The sequence below is a fragment of the Apium graveolens genome, chromosome 6 (assembly GCF_009905375.1).
Source record: "Apium graveolens cultivar Ventura chromosome 6, ASM990537v1, whole genome shotgun sequence".
NCBI lineage: Eukaryota > Viridiplantae > Streptophyta > Magnoliopsida > Apiales > Apiaceae > Apium > Apium graveolens.
Genome location: NC_133652.1, coordinates 300,307,134 through 300,329,937, shown reverse-complemented (window position 1 = coordinate 300,329,937; position 22,804 = coordinate 300,307,134). Strand labels below are relative to the sequence as shown.

Below are 22,804 nucleotides of genomic sequence, written 5' to 3'. Positions count from 1 at the left end.
AAGCACAAGGCTAGATTCGTGGTAAAGGGATATGTTCAAAAATAGGGTATAGAGTTCGAAGAAGCATTCTCTCCAGTCACTCATCTAGAAACTGTTCGACTTTTGCTAGCTTTGTCGGCAACAAACAGCTGGGAGGTACATCATTTGGATGTAAAGTCTGCGTTTCTAAATGGCACAATTGAGGAATAGGTATATGTAACACAGCCCATTGGTTATGAGGTAAATGGTCAAGAGGGCAAGGTGTATAAATTACATAAGGCGCTGTATGGGTTGAGACAAGCACCACGTGCCTGGTATGCAAGATTGAGAAAATTCTTGGAACGACTTGGTTTTCAAAAATGTCCGTACGAGCACGCAGTTTATGCTAAGCGTGAAGGGAATGAGTCACTGATCATTGGTGTCTATGTGGATGACATATTAATTACAGGGTCGAGCACAGCACATATCATCGAGTTTAAGCAGCAAATGAGCAAGGAGTTTGATATGAGCGATTTGGGAAGATCATTCTATTACCTCGGCATAGAGGTTGATCAGAAACATGACTACATTAAGCTGAAACAGTCTGCATATGCTAAGAAATTACTTGAGGCTGCAGGAATGGTTGACTGTAATCCAAGCAAGTACCCGATGGAGGCAAAGATTCAACTTCATAAGGACGTAACAGGAAAGACAGTAGATTCATCAAGATATAGAAGCATCTTGGGTGGTCTACGCTACCTGGTTCATACCAGGCCAGACATAGCGTACGCTGTTGGAATAATTAGCAGATATATGGAACGACCAACCTCATTGCACTTGGGGGCTGTGAAACGTATCCTTCGTTATATAAAAGGAATGATAAACTATGGTCTGGTGTACTCAAAAGGCACAGGTAATCATATGCTGTCCGGATATTCTGACAGCGATTTTGCAGGAAATAGTGACGATCGAAGGAGTACGGGAGGCATGGAGTTCTACTTGAGTGAGAGTCTAATAACCCGGGTGTCGCAGAAATAATGTTGTGTGGCCTTATCCTCTTGTGAAGCCGAATTTATGGCTACAACGGCTGCTGCGTGTCAAGGATTATGGCTACAGAAATTATTAAGTCAGATTACAGATACGAAGGCAAAACCAGTTACTTTGTATGTGGATAATAGGTCGGCAATAGACCTGGCAAAGAACCCAGTGTTCCATGGATGCAGTAAACATATTGACGTGCGCTTTTATTTCATTCGTGACTGTGTGGAGCGTGGTGAAGTTATTATCAAGCACATGAGTTCTGAAGATCAACGTGCAGATGTTCTTACTAAACCTATGTCAGCAGTCAAGTTCGATAGAATGAGGGAGCTGTTGGGAATCAAGAAGCTTGCAGGAACATGTTTAGATTAAGGGGGAGTGTGTTGGTTTAATCTAAACACATTTTAGTATTTTTAGTAGCAGTTTATTTATTTGTTTTATTTCTGTAATTAGTAATAGACTTGGTCCTAGTAGAAGTTGAGTTTCTGTAGGAGTCTATTTAGGAAGAATAAGTCGTGGTGTCTTTGTAGGAAGGTGGTGCTACTTTCATGCAGTTGCCCGTTAGCTCTGTTAGGTTTTTAAGCTCTGTAATTTTTGTTCTGTTAAATAAAGAGTAAGAGTTGTTTTATTTCAACACAGTTTTTCTTTCTGGTGCATACTTTATAGGACTAAGGTTGTGGATGTGACTGGGCCTGATGGCATTTCTGTTCAGGGTAGTAGAAGAGGCGGTGGTGGCGGTGATGGTGGAACAGGCGGCGGTGGTTATGGAAGCGGTGGTGGTGGCTATGGCGGCGGCGACGGCGGGGTTTTGTCAAACAGAAACATCCGCTACTCAAAGAAATCAAATCGTAGATATCTAATAATATATTTCAGCGGAGACCATGTGTGTATGGCGTGGTCTGTGTTTGTTTTCCGGCATCGAAGCTACAACTGCTGCGGTGGTGGTGTTGTTTTGTGTGACGTAGCAGCCATGAGAGTGGAAGTAAGGGAGAGAGGAAGAAGAGAGATGTGATGGTCAGGGTTTGGCCGGAGTTTGGGTTTCGTTTCGTATTTGAAAAAATGGATTGGATAGTTTTATAGATCAGTTGAGGATGAGTCGAATTCGGAAAAATTCCGGTTCCGAGTTCGCCGAAATTTCAACGACCGACGTTGACGACCGGTTGCTTCCATGAAAGCTGGTGAGTATTTGGATGGATAAAAGAAAGGAGGTGGAGGAAGATGGGGGAAAGATAGTCTAATGTATATATGTATATTTATAATAGATATATGCATATTCATTTTTAAAATAATTACTTAATCTTATAATATGTATATAAATGTGATGTAAATATATATTTTTAATATATTTCGTAAAAAATTTACCTAAAAATCTTATATTTTTAATTATTTATTAATTTATTTTAATTAATATTAATATCCGATTTTACACGAAAAACACGACACAAAACGAAACGAAATTACACGAACACGAAAGTACACGAACTCTAAACATGTCGGTTTTATTTTGATTTAATTAAATTAATTTGATAGTTAATCAATCAATTATTTGATTTGATAGATAATTTGAATGAGTGCCTTGATTAGTGCCTTGATTGAAGACTTTTTATGTGCACCTTTTATTTTGGCCATTTAGAGGAAATTATGTACCAATTTATTTGGGTTATTTTGGGCTTTTAGAGGAAATAATGTACCAATTTATTTGGATTGTTTTGGCCTTTTAGAGGAAATAATGTGCCAATTTATTTGGGTGTCTTGGCCTTTTAGAGGAAATGATGTGCCAATTTACTGGGTTTTTGTGTCTAACTAAAGTTTTCTTTGGTTAAATTTTTATATATTATACGTATATTTATTTTATAAATTTTATAATCTTATATAATATTCTTTTTAATTATTTTAATATCTGTCTTTGTCATATTTTCTTTTGCTAAATATCTTTGTCATATTTGGCCCTTTTAGAGGATATTGAGTGTCAATTTTGACTTATTTGTATCTATCTGAAAGATTTCCCTTTGGTTAGATTTTACATAAATGTTAATATTTCTATCCATCGTATAATTATATTATTAAATTGAATTTCGGTATTAACTAAATCTATATCTCTGACCGAAAATATTTTAGTGAATAAATTATTTTATTATTTTATTCAGGTGTGATCTTTGGATACGATGTTTCCTGGACTAGATTCGAAAGTGGAGGATTTGGATTAATGTATAAGAAGTCAGTTCGAGCATATACTTCAGGTGGGTATTTCAATAGGAAGATAGATGGACGAGTTACGAAAATCAAAATGTTGGATCTCCCAACAAGCGGTCTTTTGGAGCCAAGATTTCAGATAAGTAATCGTATTTTATTTTATTTTATTTTTTTGGTGTTCTTTCTTCAGACGTAAAGGCCTTATTGTCTAAGCTTCCGAGGCCATCATGCATGACCTTTGGTTAGATGATAAACTTTATTGTGTGAAGAAAACTCATTCTTTCTTTTTTGGATTTCGGTACAATCTATATTCGAGATTTCATATCTCACCAACAAAAATTAAAAATAAATATACAAGAGATTTATTCTTATAGTGTAGATTGAAAAAAATTAGTACATATAGACTGAATAATATTGATGGTGAGTTTTTTTAATATAAAAAAAATGAGGGAATCTATATGGCACCATTAAACTAATTACGTTATAGTTTTTTTTATCATCACAAGCACATTATTAACGTTATTGCAATACATTTCATTGCATATGAATACGATTAAGCAAGCGGAAATTGGGGAAAAATTCTACTACAATGATGTCCAACAAAAAATTGAATATCCATTTTTTCTAAGTTTACGATCATTTAAATGGTTCTACTCAATATTTTATAAGTTTTTTTCAAACTTGACAAGGCAAAATTAAATTTTATGATTCTCTAAAGCATTGTACTCGGTTTTGCAAGGGCGTTATTACTTGCCCAAGAGGATATGAAAAAGATTGAATGAAGTTCTCTTTTCCCTACTATGAAGAAACTGTTAAGAAGTATCACGGTCAAAATCGTGATTTTTTCTATTTTAGGGGAAGATGTGCACATTTAAGGTTTCTATATTGGTGTTTCATGGAGATTTATGATGCTCTGCTTATATCACATGTATCATGACAACTAAGCATTGGGAACTGAGTGACTGCTTTGTGTGAGCTTTGTTAATTACCATATGCTTTGAATTTTCTATCCATCATAACGTGTATGAAGAAGCTAACTGGGATAACAAGCATTAATTTTTATGTGAACGTTGATTTGATTTAAGTATATGTTAAAAAATAAGGATCTCAAAATTATGCAGACCGGAGAGTGGGGGGTGAATCACTACTTTAAAAAATAGTGTTTTCTTGCCTTCTACTTAAGAACAATACTATGGAATTGGCTTGCAAAGAAAAGAAAATTACAACTTAAAAATCATTTTGTTCCACACTCACTAAATATGTAGTGTGCGCTCTCATAATAATGCAACATTCTACAAGGAGACATGTTACAACTTTACGAGGACCACTTTGATTCTCTTATATGCCCCTGATCTTTAGCTATGCATTTCTTTCACTTTTTTACCATGCTTAGATGTAGATTTGACACATTTTCATGGACCATCTGCATGTACAATGTGTTGTAGTGATTTATTTTTTCATTTCTGAATATTCTACCATTATTGTTCTTGTTGTTAAATGACTAAGTAAAGATGTGGTTAACTCTGATTTCTTTTGACTTCACGATATAGTTCATTTTCGACTTCATGATCACAATTTTGGACTTCGCTATATGGTGTAATACTGGACGTCACGATATAACATCATTCTTGACTTCATGATATAGCACAAAATTAGACTTCACAATCTAGTACAAAATTGGACTTTTCAATATGGCTTTGAAGGGGACTTCACTATATGGCTTTGATGGACTTCACAATATAGTTTTTGTGGACTTCACGATATTTGACTTAGAGAAATTTATGCAACTTATTATCATTAAAAAGCATATCAAACTGATTTATTGTGTGACTACTATTTAAATGAATGTTGCATAGAAATCCCTAAACTCTTATAACATTTGAGCTCTGTAAAAAAATACACAAGATAATTACATAGCAACCTATCACTTAATCCAAATGGTTGATTCCATTTGGCCACGTAAAGTGATATTATCACATGAGTAGGCTTGTTATAATGGAATGGACATGTCGTGCCTAAAAATCTCCCCCAAATTATGAGTAGGACTCTTAGAAATATTTTCAAGTCTACTGACAAGCCAACCATTGATAAAAAGATAAATATTATGATGTATGAAATTCAAGTACAGTGTATTCCCTCTTCATGTAAAATGAGAACAAATAGAATATGATTTTTTAACGATTATTTCCCCATAGAAAGTCTAACAGGAAGATTGACACTGTTGATGAAGTTTTTAAGGATACTTGCAGTTTCAATCTCATGAGATGTCCTAGGTCAATATTTCTTCTGCATCATCTCAGCAAGTTGAATGATCAGTCTCTTATTTTGCACAGTCAAGTCCCTTGGTATCATTAGATGTTTGAAGTCCTGTGGCGTTGTACCAAACTGGAATATCACAGTTTTAGGATTTTAACAAACTTCTAGCAGCCTTTATGAATGTTTGTTAAGTAAGTTGTCATGCAGATCTTAGTTGTTTAGCCTATTCTTCTCAATCAGATATAAAACTGCATCCACTTCAGAAAATTTTAGTCCCTTCATGGTGTCATATTAAAGGTGCCAGATTTTGTTGTTATCATCTGACACCAGGACAATTTCTTTAATACAGACATTATTAATCCTCCTTGGCAGTAATGTAAATTAGTTCACTTTCTTTTTGATTAGTCTGAGATAAACCAAATGATCTCATTTGACTATTTCCTTCAGGGCTTTCTGAAACTTTTGGAAAGTAGCATCATGATATATATTTGACTCTGCTACTTCCTGAACCTTGGCATGAGTCACTAGCTTAACAGAAACTAGATACCAATAAGTTTTAAGAGGCACTTGATTCAAGGGTTTTTGATGAAAATTTGATTAAATAATCATTGAATATCCTTTAGCATTCTTACCAGCAACCTCAGACATCTTTACTAGCTTGATTCGATCTTCAGTAATCATCAATTTATCACCATCTTTATCATATCTTCCACCGATAACTCTATTTCATTTGATCTCACACTTTTTACTGTTTTCTTTAACATCTGAGCTTCTACTCCTTGAAATATTTTTTCACTCTCTTTTAGGAAAGTTAGTGACTTTCGGAATATAGACATCTTCAAGTATCTTGAGAAAGTTTTCTGATGACTCATTAATACATTATTGGTACTTGTAGATTATACTTCCACATTCTCATTAATTTGCTTCAGCTTTTCTATTAGTTCAACATTCTCAAATTTAAGTTTAGTTATAGTAGTTTCCAGAGTGAACGTTTTCTCACTAAGTTTGTTGGAGGACTTTGCGGGCATAAAGACCACTTCAACTTCTGACATTACTTGTTCAATTAGCTTTAGAAGGGCCTCTGGGTAATTTTGATAGTGTTTCTTCATCTTTTCAAGTGTCCTATCCAGACTTCTGATTTTGCTCCTTATCTTTGATTTTTCATGCACTGTCTGTGATAGTGTAGGTAGACACTCTTGAAAGTATTCCTTGACATCATTCACAACTACCTTGTTCTTATTCTTAATATCTCTCATATCAATCTAAACTTCTTTCCCTAAAAGCTTTAAACATTTTAAATTTGGCTTTCTTGAGTCATTTAATGCCTCATAGACTTCAGTAGGTGATAAATAACTAGCACTTGATCCAGGAGACATCAAATACTCTTGTCTAATCTTACATAGTGTTTCTTCTATATCTACATGGTGGTTCACATTCATCTAGGATTAATTTATAAATTTTCATTTACTTGAATATCGATTTGTGAATAAATTTGAGAAGTAAAGATTTCTGAGAAAAAAGTGCGGTCTAGATTAGAGTTTGGCAACTCTTTCTCAGCAAGAATAGAACGAGTCTCAATTTCCATGGGCACCTTGTAGCTGAACCACCTGAGGAGTGAGTTCTCGAGGTTGTGCAGACTCTTTACAAGATGCCGTTAGGAGAATACTCTTTTCAATTCATGTGACCTGTTGAGAAGCCACAGATAGTAACAGGTTTTCCCCTTCTATTAAATCTAGATCGGGCCCGTTGGGAGGAAGCAAAAGTAGCTTGTGATTTTGTACTTCTTTGTTCTAGTGAGTGTTGACTCGAGGTTCTCACTTTCAGTACCTAATTTATCAGTTTCAGAAATGACTGTTATTATTTTTTTCTTCTTCTTTTTACTAACATTAATTTTTTGAGAAGCTGAAAATAAAAATATGTTAACTAAGAAAATATAGACTTCTTCAATTATTCATTTTAACTCGCACTATAAAACTAAAAATAAAATACAACCTATATCAAAAGATCAATTAAATTAAGAATTTTTTTCATTAGGATAATAAAGTGTAAAAACTTAAGTTTAAAAGAGTTTGAGATTAAAGAGAAGAAACGTGTTCTCAATAATCCACACAACTAACTAACACAAAAGATATATAAACTAACAGTAAGCTTGAAAGAGTGTCCTATTTACAGGCCTCCATAGAACCTACTAGAATATAATTTAATATGCAACTCCCTAGGTACATCAAATGCTAAAGGTCATGAATTGAAAAGACCATGAACTCAAAACTCTTGAACCTCAATGGTCTATTGTAGGTGCTTCCAAGAATATTCTATATTATTTAAAATAAAAATCAAAGTTTTGCTTATAATTATTTTAACACCCCTCCTTAAGCTAAACTTTTTCTCATGCCGAGTTTATTCTTCAACTCCTTAAAAATGTCGGGTCTCAAAGATTTTGTAAAGATATCACCAATTTGGTCTTGTGACTTGTAATTTTGAATCACCACTTTTCCTTTCTTCACCAAGTCTCGGATAAAATGATATTTGATTCTTATGTGCTTGCCCTTCCCATGAAATGAGTGTTACAACTAACTTGCTATGACAATAAATAATTGGACTTTCCTTAGCGTCATGCTTCAGGTCCTCCAACACCCATCTGATCCATAATACTTGACAACTAGCTAATGATAAAGAAATATATTCCGCCTTTGTCATTGAAAGAGCCACAACTTGTTGTTTCTTTAACATCCATGTGATTGCAATAGAGCCAACAAAGAAAACGTTTCTCGAAGTATTTTTACTATCATCAATACTTCCATCCCAATCACTATCACAATATCGAAGCACCTTAGAGTCATTTACGTTTTGATAATAAAGTCCATCTCCATCTGTTCCACGAACATGCCTCAAGATTCTTTTTCCGGCCTCCCTATATGTCTTCTTTGGTTTCTCCATGAATCTACTAATCAAAATAACGCCATATGTGATATCCGGCTGAGTGGCGGTCAAGTACATCAAACTCCCAACAAGATTTCTATATAATGTAGGACAAACAAATTTAAAATCATCATCCTCACTTAATTTCAAGCCATCTTCAATGGGAGTACTACAAGGTTTCGCCTCTTCCATTCGATATTTCTTTATCAAATCCATTGCATACCTTTTTTGAGAGATAAAAATTCCTTTTTCAGCTTGCTTTACCTCAAAACCAAGAAAGTAGTGAAGTATAAATTGGTCATCTGAAACTCTTGCATCATATTCTTCTTGAATTATTCAATATCACCATGATTATTTTCCGTAAAAGTCAAATCATCCACATATGAGCCAATGATTAGAAGTTTACCTTTGTTCTCCTTGATGTAAAGTGTATGCTCAAATGGACATCTCTTAAATCCGATCTTTACAAAATACTTATCTATGCAGTTATACCATGCAGGTGAGGCTTGTTTCATCTAATCTCGACCATAACTTTAATCTCATAATTTCACACAAAATTTCACAAATGTCCATTTAATTAGTTTTCCCCAAAAGAAAAATCTTAATTAATTACATGTGCACCACAACATGGTTCTAATAAATAAATTTAACAAATAAAAACATCAAATATAAAAAAAAAGATCCTTTTGTAATTATCAAAGAAAAGGAATATATCACATCCTCTAAATATTTGTGTTGAAGAATTTATATATGAAGAATCACACAGGATGTAAGAACAGAGAAAGAGAAAATTCGGTCAACTTGTAGAACAAAAGATACCACCCTCCCACAAAACCTTATTCTTACAAGTACACTTACCTAATCCTAAAATAAGCCCAACAACATTGAAATTTGGACACAATATCTAATGGTAACAAGCAAAGCAAAACCCTAAATTGTATCTATAAATAAAAATGATACAACGGATTCATTCAACCCCCTTGGTAAACTAATTAAAAAAGCTTCATTTACACTACTCCTCCCCTAAATGGCTTGGGCATTCTTAAACATAACAGTCATTTCCAAGAGGAGAGCGTGCATGTTGGACCATGAAGAAGGTGAATAAGGTGCTCTACGGTGGCAGAGGTCCAGTCTGTTTGAACTCCAGGCAGCAGATTTACCTTACAAATATAAACACTCTTCAGTATACCTTTTCCCATACTGACTCTGTTTTCATAAATACATTAATACTGAATCTATTTTTATATTTATATAATTGATATCATTGTATATATTCAGCATGATACACACAAAAAATGTTAAACCAACAAAATAACACATCCTGAGCTCGGCTGCCTGAATTTTTTTTCAATTAGAAAAACTGGTACACTAGTGTTCAATATGGCAAATATCACGGAGTTCTGGACGATGAATAGGGAGGGCCATTGGAAATGGACTTTTATAAGTGGGACCACAAAATAAAATAATTGTACATATAATTATTCTCATTATTTTGACTTGAACCAAAATAGGTTATTACTATTTTCATACAAAAGAAAAATAATTGAAATAAATTAAGTGAAAACATGTTTCATAGTCTCCTAAACATGACTCCACCGACTAATATTTAAGAAATTAATGACCGTCATACATTTTAGGACCTTTTTACTTTGCATAATCGATTCAAAATCCCATCTTTAATTCCTTTTAAATTAAACTTAGGCCATTAAAACATTAAAAAAAAACAAAAATTCTATAATGCTAAAACAAGATTATTACGTACCTTGGAGTAGTCCACCTTGATTCTTTGGTGAGCATTTTCTTCATTATTTTTAGCTAATGTTATCTATCTATAAATGAAAATCAAAGAAATATATTAAGTTCCCTTATACAAACAATAATAAACAATGGAGGAAGGAAAAGATTACATAGAATAGATTTGATGTGTGCATTTTATTATAAAATACAAACCAAATTAAGCTAAAAATTTGTGCAAATTTACGGATGTAGAGTATTCTCGTCATGGTATTTTCACATCTTTATAAACAAAATGAAAACGGAAGTCTGAGGACTGAATTATCGAGATTGACGAAAAAATATTAATCAATAAATATTTTTTCAATCATATTCGAAATTGGGTCCAAGAACTCACACCAAACAATACATATATATATATATATATATATATATATATATATGTATATACATATATATCACATTATAATCTTGACAAATAACAATAATTTATATAAAATAAAGGTAAAAGCTTTGCGGCTATAAATATCTAAGATTTGACGTCTCTGTTTACTGATCCTATGATCAAGAACTGAGTAATTACCGTTGCGTGCATCTACAAGATATGAATGTTCAAAGAAATAAGTTAAACGTTCATTTACTAATTTGAATAGAAAAAGGCATGATGGTAAGTATAGGGTAGATTATAGATGTGGTTGATATATATATATTAAGGAAAAATTAGCAAATGGGTGAAAAACCGGTTTTTTTTGCTCAATTGTATTAAAATAAGCTATATGTGAAGAAACTTGAAAAGAAAATGGGGAACTAACGAGATGACTACTTACAATGAATGAATAGAGATGTGAGAAATATATATTTATTGAGCAGTTTGGATAATACAGAATAGTCAAGAACGTACTAGAATTGGGCCGACTTGAAATAAGATATATGAATGGATCGTTCTGTTGTAGATTGGGCCAAAGTTGTAATTGCATGACCGTATATTTTATAATATGAAATAGAAGTTAAACAAAAGCCCATCAATGAAATATGCGCAATATCTTTATGATTCATTGTGAAGAGGCCAATAAATGAAATGAACCAAATAAACCAAAAAAAAGTATAGAACTCAGTCGATTTTGGTTATATAAAAAAGTACAAAGTGGCATGTAGGTCGTATACACGACCAGATAGGTTCGGTCGATTTCGACTCAATTACTACAAATTATTTGAAAAGGAAAACGATTGTGTGATGTATATTTTACTAGGTAATAATTATAATTAAATCAACACTAAACTAATAAGATTAACAATGATTAAAAAAATTACGGCATTTAGGAATACCATGCTTACGCAATACGTGGATTATAAGCTAAAGAAACTAAAGTACGCATATAATTAATATACCTTACTATGTCTCAAGTATTAACACTCTAGGAATATGCTTACACATCGATAAATTTTATTAATTCAATTAGTTAGGAAATTAAATGAATTGTTAATATCTCTCAAGTATTAACGCTCTAAGAATATGAATGTTGATCCTTCTCTCCCTTTAAATTCTGCTAATTAAATATGTATCGATAAATTTTATTGAGTAGAATCTCCCTATTAATAACTCCTTTTTGCATAGAATTGGTTCTTAATATTGAATAGTTATACAAATTATTAATGAAAACATAATTAATTGAATAAACATAATCAAATAACCATAATCAATCAAATAACAGTCGGATAAAATTATAGTACAAAGATGTCTTCCCCTCTCTTTCCTACCACTACTCACTAATAATTACACAACCTATACAACTAAGAAAGAAAATAAGAATACTTAAGCTAATAAGAACCTATAATCTTGAATCATGTCACACCACTAAAATCTATGATTTTTTTTAAATTAAAAATCTATGATTTTATTCTCCGTGTATAAAACTATAACTATTTATTCTCTCTACCCCATATGTATATATCTAATATGTCTAAATCTAATAATAGAATCCCAATCGGTATTCTATGTGTATAAAACGATAACTATATACTCTCTATGACATATGTATGTATCTAGTATGTTTAAATCTTTAGTATACTTTGCTTGGTTGACCAAAATTTCTATCTTCTTTATGATGAACTTGAAGCTGGAAAAGTATATTAATTCCCCGTCATACTCATCTCTTGCTAACTTTCAATCAACTTAGTGCTAACTCTTAAACCAGTAATTAAATAGCTCTATCTAATATCGTGCTAATCTTCATGTTAGTGTTCCCTTTTTTTCATTTCTTTAAGCAACTTTTTTTTAATTATTTTTCAAATATTAAACACCTCATCACATAAAAAAATATATAAAAAAACTAATATAAACAAATATTATGTTAGGGATTTTACAACTTAAAGGACATGTTGTAACAAGTAATGTAAATTAATATGTAATATAAATATTTCTTTTTTATATAGAATAAATTTTATGCTAGTAATAACCAACCAAATAATTTAAATATTTGTAAAATTAGACCTCTAACTTGAGCTCTTCAATAAAATATTCATATATCTCTATTTTGGTTATTTTTTTTATGATGAACTTCAAGCTCAAAAAATATGTCAATTCCCCGTCATACTGGTCTCTTACTAACTTTGCATCAACTTAGGGGTACCTCTTAAACCACTAATTAAGTAACTCTATCTAGTATGAGTAACCTGCAAACTTTAGTGTCATGTTAGTATTCCCTTGTTTTCCACAGTTTTTTAAATATTGTTCAAATATTAAACACCTCATCACATAAATTTTTTTCATAAAAAATAATATAAACAAATATTATTTTAGCATTTTACAACTTAAAAGCAAGTGCATATGTTGTAACAAGTAATGTAAATTAATATGTAATACAAATATTTCCTTTTTATATAGACTAAATTATAAGCTAGTAATAACCAAACAAATAAATTTCAATAATTATAAAATTAGACCTCTAACTTGAGTTCTTCAATAAAATACCAATATATATCTATTTTGGTGCTATAATGGCTAATGCAACATGTCTAAGTAATGAGAACAACCTTTAGAATCTCAAAAATAAATCTAATTAGTTAACTAATAAGTGATCTCTAATTTGTCTACTAATACATGATATTAAGCAAGCTTACAATGAAGAAAAATTTTCTAATTGGTAAATTAATACATGATATCCAGCTTACCACGAAGAAAAGTAAGAAAGAGAAGATAAAAATTTGTATTTTAATCTATCTCTACCAATTCTCCTCTTGAATGTTTTAGTGGTTCTTCTCCCTCATCAAAAAATTTTACCCAAGACAAGTTAGTTTGTCTAATATTATTAGAATTTAATAATATAATCAAATAAATAACTCCATGAATGGTTTGTTTATACATAGAAAACCGGGTTTATAGCCAAAACAAGAGGGCAGCAAATCCTACTTTACTAGAATTTACTTTAAATTCTGTATAATAATAGAATCCTTGTAAAAAAATTCTCTTTTTTGTAAAATAAAATATGAAAATTAATTAAATAACAATCCAATTGTGAAGAATAGACTAACAGATAAAGATTGATCATAAAGATCTGGCATCACATTATGTTCTTCAAATAAATTATATGTGTACTATGAAATATAATATGTTTTAATATTAGAATAAAATTGGTACACTAAAATATTTGATAATTTTAAATATTTCATAAATTATTTTATATTAATATTGTTGACGTTTTATTTATTGTTTAAAAATATTGGCCTTACTTACTAGTAAAAAAATAAAGAAGATTTTTTATACAATAGGATTCTATAAGAAAATGGCCGATTATTCTCAAAATAAATATTGATTATATGAAAATTTTCAGTTCTTTAAAAAAATAGAAAAAAGAATATGTTTATGTAAAAAAATTTGAGTGTTATGTAAAATATTTATAATTTTCTATATTATTATCAAAAAAAATCTTGATTGTATTAAAAATAAAGTTTATTCAAAAATAAAATGTAATCAGTAAAAATATATATTAAATCATAGGTAATATTTTTTTTCTTGAAATAATGAATGTAATATTCTAATTTTAAAGTTAATGCATCATTTAATCCTTAATTACAAAAAACTAAATTGTGTAATATTTGTTATAATAATTTTACAAATATTAGTTGATTGTTTTTTTAGTTTTCCAATATTTATCATCCACAAAGGAATGGGGCACCCACTTAAAACTTAATGTCATCTAGAATAACCAAAAACTCCAATTTCAACCTACATCTTAATTGTATATATCATAATAATTTTTTTTTCTATTATTATTATTATTATTTTTCAATCATACTCCTTCAGTCTTAATATGCATTTATTTTTTGAAAAACAAATTGTCTCAAATTAATTATACATCTTTTCCTTAAATATAAATTCAAGAGTAATTGTTTAAAGTATATCCCTAAATTTGATTTATAAACTTAAATTTAAGTCTACTCTCAATTTTTAAAACATTAAATAAGTGTATTTGAAACTTTATTTACCTAAAATATATCTTAATATACTTAATTTATTTAAATTCATTCGAATGTTATTTTTCTCCACATCAAAAATATTTGGTCCCACTTTGCATTGTAGCATCTATCTTATTATTTTTCCTAATTTAATTTGCCACTACCCACCAACAACTGTATGAATATGATTAATTTTTGAAATAATGACAAAAATAACATTTTTTTGGGACTAAGTGACAAAAATACCTATTTTCAATATCCCGATCATTTTTACCAATCAAATACCCATTCTCACATTGGGTATCTCAAAAAAAAAATTATTTTTATTTTTGTAAATAAACATTTTTCAAAAAAAAAACAAAAAAAAAATTAGTTCAAATACTCAATCTGAGAATGGGTATTCGAGCATATACCCAATCTGAGAAAGCGAATTTCATACACCCAATCTCAGAAAGCGTATTTCAACTTTAAAAAAAAAATTGGTTGAAATACCGAGTGTGAGAATGGGTAATCGGGCATATACCCTATGTGAGAATGGGTAATCGGGCATATACCTAATCTGAGAAAGCGTATTCCAAATACCGAATATGAGAAATGGTATTTCGTCCGTATTTTTGGCCGCATTTCTCAAATTTGGTATTTTCGTCACAAATTTCAAAAAAAGTGGTACTTTTGGCCATAATCCTCAATTTTTTGTGTGAAGATAAAAAATTTTAAGTTAATTTTTATCATTTTTCAAGTTATTTTTCAAACTTTATCAACTATATAAATTTTATATTTGGAACACGTTTTACTTTGGATTGCCCAAATAAAAATATGGTAGATTTTAATGGTACATCTTACCAAGCTTTATCTAACGATATAAGATAACATAGATACAAGTTGTCATAATACATATTTTTATATGAGGCAAACAAATCAACAGAAAATATGTAACTACAAACTGTTATCAAAATACAAATTCATATATATCTCGATGTAATCATCAAATGTGAATGTGGAGCTCCTTGTGATTTTTCAATCCAACTGTGATATTAAATTAAACTGCACCAATATTTTGGTGAGGGGAATAAGCTAGATTTAAAAGTTGCAAAATATACTCATAGGTTATAAATACAAAAAAAATATAGTTAAGCAAATACCTTTTTTCTTAGGTTTCCAAATCTAGCCACAACCATGATCATCAACCAAGTCAAATATTAATATACTAAAATTTGACACTATTATTCTACATTTATATAGATATCTTACAATTTGTCTTTTTCATAATTTTATCAAATAGTTTTAGGTATTTTATCCAATAGTTTGAACCTCTTTTAATTAATATGAAGGGAAAATGAGGAAGACAATGTTCCCTATTATTAGTAATGTATGGTTTCGTTAAAATACGTTATCATAACCACTAACCAATCAAGAACAACGTTTTTCGTTAAAGAACATGTGAATATGGAGAATCATTTCATCAAATGTTCTCGGTGTTTAATTTTCCCACAAGACCCGTCTCCATTCATCATCCTCGTTATTGTACGGTCATTAACATCGAGGAACGGTTACTTTCATGAATGATTTTAATTTTATGTATGTGTGTGAGAATATTGTGGGTGGCAAGAATCGAACTTGAGTACTCTACGAGTTGAGCTCTGATACCATGTTAAGCAAATAGTTATTATAAAACATCAAGTTGGTAGATTAAGGTGCTTTTCAAGATCTTATATTAGTATTTTAACATGGTGGATACTCGATTGATAATTTTGGAATATTCAAGTCATTTTAACAACAAAGACACAGTCTTCAAACTTATGACTTTTTTTTTCAAACCGATGTTAGAGTATTTGACATCAGTTTTTTTACCGATGTTAAAGGTGAAGATACCTATCGGTCTGATTAAGAAAACTGATGTTAAATATCTTATAAGATATAACATACCATTTTTCTTGTCGAGAGCAGTGTAAAATTGTCGAGAGCAGTGTAATATGTGATTTATTACATTGAGTAATCGATGTGTGTAGTACATTGAAAGACATCAGTTTTTAGCTTCTTTTGCAATGTTAAAATCTTTATTAGATATCATTTACATCGTTTTCTTTTCAAAATCTCAATGTGTTTTATTTTTTTGGACATCAGTTTTACAATATTCTTGTAACGTGCACTAAGCTCAATTATGATATATCATCAAATACAAAATTCATTTCAAGCATAGAATTACAATTCAAGAAAATTCAACATTCCAATCCAAAAATATCCTACACTAAAAAATATATTTCACACCAAAGTACCTAAATAAAAATTAGATTCTAAACATAAACCAAACTAGTACTAATATCCTAATATATAATATCCTAATATATGAGACCATTTAGTCAAACTAATAACTGGAAAAGGATTAAATACTGGCTTTCTGCTTTGCCAATGATTTCCATGATGCGCTCCAAACTCTAGGAAAAAAATTATGGGCTATTATTCCTTTAGAAAATGTCTTTGGCCAGCTTCTTATTCTTTGTAGGGCAGATTCCTTAAAAACTAGGGGTGGTTCTTGATTTCTTCATTTGTGATTTTCTGCATGAACAACAAAATTTAAAAGTGATACGAACAATTCAATTGGCGTAGAATTGAAGAAGAAAAAGTAGTCCTACAGAAGTATTTCGAATATATAATAAGCCAAACTAAATAAGCCACATTTTAGTCGATCAATATATGGCCAATAAAGAAGTAAGAAATGATATGTAGAGATAGCCAATAACCCCAAATTGCCTTCACATTGTATTTTCTCATCTACTTGATGTTATTTAATATTAAACATCATACAGATTTAATTAACATATGCCACTCTACTTAATAAACTACACAAACTACCTTAACAACATAAACTGCAATAACCACAAGTACCTTGTTCCACTTGAGGTGAAATCCAAAAAAAATGAAAAATACTAAGGTTCAACACAATACATGTAATACTAAGAGTAAACTATTTAATGATGTTTATCCTTAGTTAAACGACATTGTATTCATACCCCAAATATATCGATGCAATCATATAAATTTACATAGTTAGTACCTTACACCCTAGTAATATTCAGGTCAAATATTATATGTTTAGGAATTAAAAATAAACATAAACCCCATCTCTTTATATTAGAATGCACAAAATAGCAAGAACATACATTAAAGAGGGCAACGGTGTCATATATGAATAAATTACGAGAAGCTTGTTAAATTAAAACACACATACGATTATAATTCGAGTTAAGAGTAGGGATGGCAATGGGTCGGGTTCGGATCTGGTATTGTAAAATCCAAATCCAAATATTTTCGGGTTACCCAAATCCAAATCCGCCGGATTTCAGATCAGATCGGGTAATTTTCGGGTATCCAAAATTACGAATAATGTAGTCAAATTTAATATTATTTATACATACAAACACCATTAATCACATTATATGATAGTTAAAATTAAAATACATTAACTAATAAGTAGTTAAACACATTATATTGCACGGGTTGACATGGTGAGTAATATCTAAGATAATTTGATAACATAATATTTAGTATTTCATCACAAATTATTATTTTTATAAATATATACAAAGTACATCTTACATAATAAAAGTTAGTTTTGAAATAAATAGTTATACTTCACTAAATAAGTATTGACAATTTTGATAATAATCTACTATTACTCAAATAATACAATAAAACTATGTAAATTATATGTACTACATCTAAAATATTACATATAATCTATAATAAAATGTGTCGGGTTTGAATCGGGTTTCGGGTTTGAATCGGGTTTGGATTGAATTTCGGATCCGGTATCGGTTCGGTATAGTTGAAATCCAAATCTAAATCCAAATCCAAAACTTCGGGTTCGGTATATCCAAAACTTCGGATTTCGGATCGGATATCCATCGGATCGGATTAATATTTGTCATCCCTAGTTAAGAGAATATATACCGGAGGTCAACAACCATCATAACTAGGTCCGTTCATCTCCACCGGTTATAGCTGATGTTGTTTATTCTGTCAAATGGCCGACGTTTGCTTTTAGATTAAAGGCAAATCTACGATTTTTAAATATTCATAGCTGCGAGAAAGATATATACTATCTGAACATAGATATATACTATCTTTTTTTCCTAACTCAGATATATACTACCTGAGTAGCACATTACCAACAATGCTTCGAAAAAGAAGAATACTTAACCAACTTCAAAATAGTCACAAATCCCTAACTACGATAATCTCTTAAAAAAACATCTATTGCAAAAAATATACCAGATAAGCATGTATATATATACACTCCTAATTATAGAACCAAGGGTCATGGGTAAAATATACACTCATAATTCTGTAACAATACAAACTAAGATTTAAGGCAAATTTGAGTAAAGTAACACGATACTATCGACCTCCAAAAAAACAAGTACAACCTTGTACAAATCAAATTCAAGTCACAATTCAGTAGCAACTAAGGTAGGTGATGGACATATCTTGACAGAAAACTAGGATGAAAGGAACATTGGAACAACTAATAGCTTAAAAAGCTTAGGGACCGAAGTGATTACACACTATTCTAAAAGCAACTACAAACAAACTCAGAGAAAAAATTGTACTTCATCAATAAATATTATAAAGGGCTTCCTAGAATTCGCAACCATGAAAAGTGTCTGAACAAACTTTTCACTCTCTCCCACTTGTTGCAGTTAGAAATATATAAATTACGGTTCTAAAAAACCACAAGGGGAAATAGTACACGTACACGTAGGGACACACACATAACGGAAGTAAAGGCAAAGACATACCCACTTTCAAGTAAGTGATGAAGGAATAATATTAAAAAAGGTAACACTCGATTCCAATGCAAATGCCTTAGCCAACTTGGTCTTCCCATCACCTGGTGGATCAAATAGGAGAAAACATGACCTACAGAAACATATGTAAGAAAAAATATTTCAGAACAAAAGGAGAGATATTAGTACAATATAGCAGTACATTACGTTTTCACTTTTATGACTCCTTTCATTGCCTTTAAGGCCTCCATCCAAACTGATGCTATACTAATATTATCCTTGTATACTAACAATTCTCTAAAAAAAGGAGTAGCTAAGTTACCAGGTACTTGACAATTGATAATAGATATATATGGCAAACATTTATTTAATGTACACAATTTACACATTCTATATAAAGGAATCCTCACCTATCAGTACTTGCATCAGTTGTGGGGTATGTTCTTCTAAGGTCAACAACGAATAAAAGAATAAAATATTCAATCATGGCACTCAAAATTTCCATCATAATAAAGGCAAAACGTCATCTGGGCATTCCCCAGAATTCACGTCCAGCCATTATAGTAGCAAGAACTCCACCGCGTATGTAAACCAAACAAATTGATGAAACAAAGATGTGTCAGTTAAAAGCAAAAGACCTGCAAACAAAGACAAACGAAGAATACTTATAGAACAAATCAAAGAAAATAAGCTTCTAATTACGAAAAATCAGATAAAAATAATAAAAAATAGAACAAATCGAATTAAACAATTTCAAATTAGGTTATTTAGCACGATATATTAAAACAGACCTCAAGGCTCAAACTGGGTTTGTATTAGGTTATGGTGATGCAGATGCAGATGTTGACTATAAATTAGAGTTTCTTTTACTAATTAGGGTCATGGAGAGAAAGAACAGAGAAGAGAGAATGATGAGGAAGAGTATTGTGAGATACAGTGGTTAGAAGGAAGAGAGATGGTGAGACATCAAAAGAGAGATAGTGGGATGGAAAGGAGGAAGAGGGGATTTTTTTTTGTCCAGGGGGAACAAATTTTTTTCTTAAGGGGGAAATATTTTGTTTACTAGCGGGGGAAAGTGAGAAGCGTGTGTTTTTCAATTTTTTCAAAAATAGGAATCGGCTATTTTAAAGAACGATGTCTTAGATGATCTTTAATATCGCTTTAAAATTTTTTAATGTTAAAACTTCTTTTAACATCGGTGACAATTCTAACCGATGTTAAATATAGGTAATCTCGTAGGTAATATTTGTAGTACTAATATAACCATGGGTTAAAGTACAATCCCGAATACTTTCAAATATATGTGAATAAATTATTATTTCTTTGAAATTACTACTTCGTTCTTATCAAGTGTTTGATTTATACTTACCTTTAACTTTTTATCCATCCTACACATGTCCACATGTACTTACAGGGTCTTTCACCACACAGTCTCTTTATTCTTTAGAATGTGTTTACTGATGCAAATATCTTACACTCCTCGCATCTTACATTAGGGGGGATTTTTGTATTTGATTTAATTTATGTACCATAGGAAATTTAAAATTACACCATAATGGAGACTAAGTTGCTGGAATTTTGATTTTCATACGTTGGTGAACAAGTTCACAATGATATATTTTGGTAGTACAGAAAATAAACAACAGGCATATCATGTAGAGATATATTTAAATACATGTTTATCATATAAAGCATGTAATAGTTGAGGTTATTCTTTATATATGGTAATTTATCTGACTCGTTTTGTCATTATGATATCTCAAAAATTCTACTAAAATATTATTTATTTAATGTGTTCAAGTTTATAGAATCCTCGTGCATAAATTAGAGACATAAAAAACTCTCTACAATATTTGGATGCTACCACTGGTTCCTATATATTACTCTTCTACAGGATTATTAATGCTCACTTTTCATTTGTTGATTTTTTATGCTCACCGTACATTTGTTGGTTTTTTGTACAAGACAAAGATAAATATAATATTTGATGTCAAATTGTTATTTTTATGTTTTGTAAAACTTTTTGTATATATTTATCAATAGTGGATAAAATTGCATGACTAATGTCACATAAATAGTCTAATCAATAACAAGTATTTCTCTAATCAATCAACATTAAAACAAAATCAAATAATTATTATTTCAATTACAATATTAAGTGATAATTCCAATACTTCTTTTTAATCCAAAATTTAAAACTAATTTAAGAATTATAAACCACAATATACTTCGGATCATCACCCACATATGAAAGAACACCTAAGTAATACTTTTCACCAAATTTAATTTCATAGACTATTATCTTGGAGCACTTCTCACCATACTCAAACTCTCATCTAGAATTTTAATTTTTTTCAATGGTGTCATGGGGTCTCTAACATCATTACATGCTGAAACTCTCATTTAGAATTGTAAAATAATTTTTTGTGGCAGTCATGCTTTTTATGATATCATTACAACAACCCACTTTCATAATCCAATTTATGATATCATTAAAACAACCCACTTTCACAATCCAATTCCTCTAATGATTTTCACCATGAAAAAAGGGGGAATATTCAACCATTTAAAGACACCATGTTCAAATTTTCACACAAGACAGAGAAAATTCTAATATTAAATGTAGCCTATTATTTTTTTAATGTTGTATAAAATTTTCTCATCAATCAATCCATTGTAAAATAAAATTAACTAATTAATATGTTAGGCCCTTAATCAACTGTAGAGGGGGTGGATATAATTAATATATTCAACTCGACAAAGCTTCAACATAATGACAAGTTTTATAGTAATCTTATAAAAACTTATTACACATGTACTTTCTCGAAAGGATGAACAAATATCCTTGAGAGCTGCTAGATTATGCGAAAGATATAACAATATCGCAATGCTTATATCATGAACCTAAACTATGCATTATATAGAGCACAACTTCCAATGTATAAGGAATCGTATTCTATTAACAACAAGAAAACCTATATTATTGCTCCTGAGATAAAGTCATTCACCGCCTTGAAATTCTTGTTTCCTTTTCCTCCTCGAAGATCAACTGATGTGACAAATAATGATTTCATTATTCGTTGACATCATCACCCGTTGAAATCATCATCCGTTGATATTCTATCATCCGTTAATATTTCAACATCTGTTGATGTTGTCATCAGCATCTGTTGATGTATAAGTTCTGAAATGAACTTCTAATAGTTTCTATTAGATATCATCAATTACTTTTAACAATCCCCCCCTACTTATTCATTATGGAGTTATGGACAAGTTCCAATTGATGATGTCAGAAGTATCTAAATGTAGGAATCAAGTATGCATATTCAATCTTTTTTCAGTGAATATCATTCTTTAACTCTTCATTCTGAACTACTTCTTTAACTAGAGCAATGTCAGAGGTTAACTTCACTTCCTCGGCTAAGAATTCTTTGACTATATTGAATGATTTATTGTTTCAAGTA

The 22,804-nt window shown here is 30.6% G+C and overlaps 1 protein-coding gene and 1 long non-coding RNA gene across 2 annotated transcripts; both read right to left on the bottom strand.

Annotated features, from left to right (window-relative positions):
- Positions 1-7,893: 7,893 nt before the first annotated feature.
- Positions 7,894-8,580, bottom strand: LOC141666300 (secreted RxLR effector protein 161-like). Its single transcript, XM_074472289.1, has one exon. The coding sequence runs from the start codon at positions 8,578-8,580 to the stop codon at positions 7,894-7,896; it is 687 nt and encodes a 228-aa protein (XP_074328390.1).
- Positions 8,581-16,761: 8,181 nt separating this feature from the next.
- LOC141668911 (uncharacterized) lies at positions 16,762-20,346 on the bottom strand. The gene is made up of 4 exons (XR_012553263.1): positions 20,132-20,346; positions 19,751-19,978; positions 19,353-19,473; positions 16,762-17,109 (listed from the first exon to the last, which is right to left on the bottom strand). It is a non-coding gene; the product is annotated as an uncharacterized LOC141668911 (long non-coding RNA).
- Positions 20,347-22,804: the final 2,458 nt, after the last annotated feature.

Bases quoted from the DNA above. Each gene is read 5' to 3' on its own strand.
- LOC141666300 (XM_074472289.1), bottom strand. From the start codon at position 8,580: ATGGATTTGATAAAGAAATATCGAATGGAAGAGGCGAAACCTTGTAGT.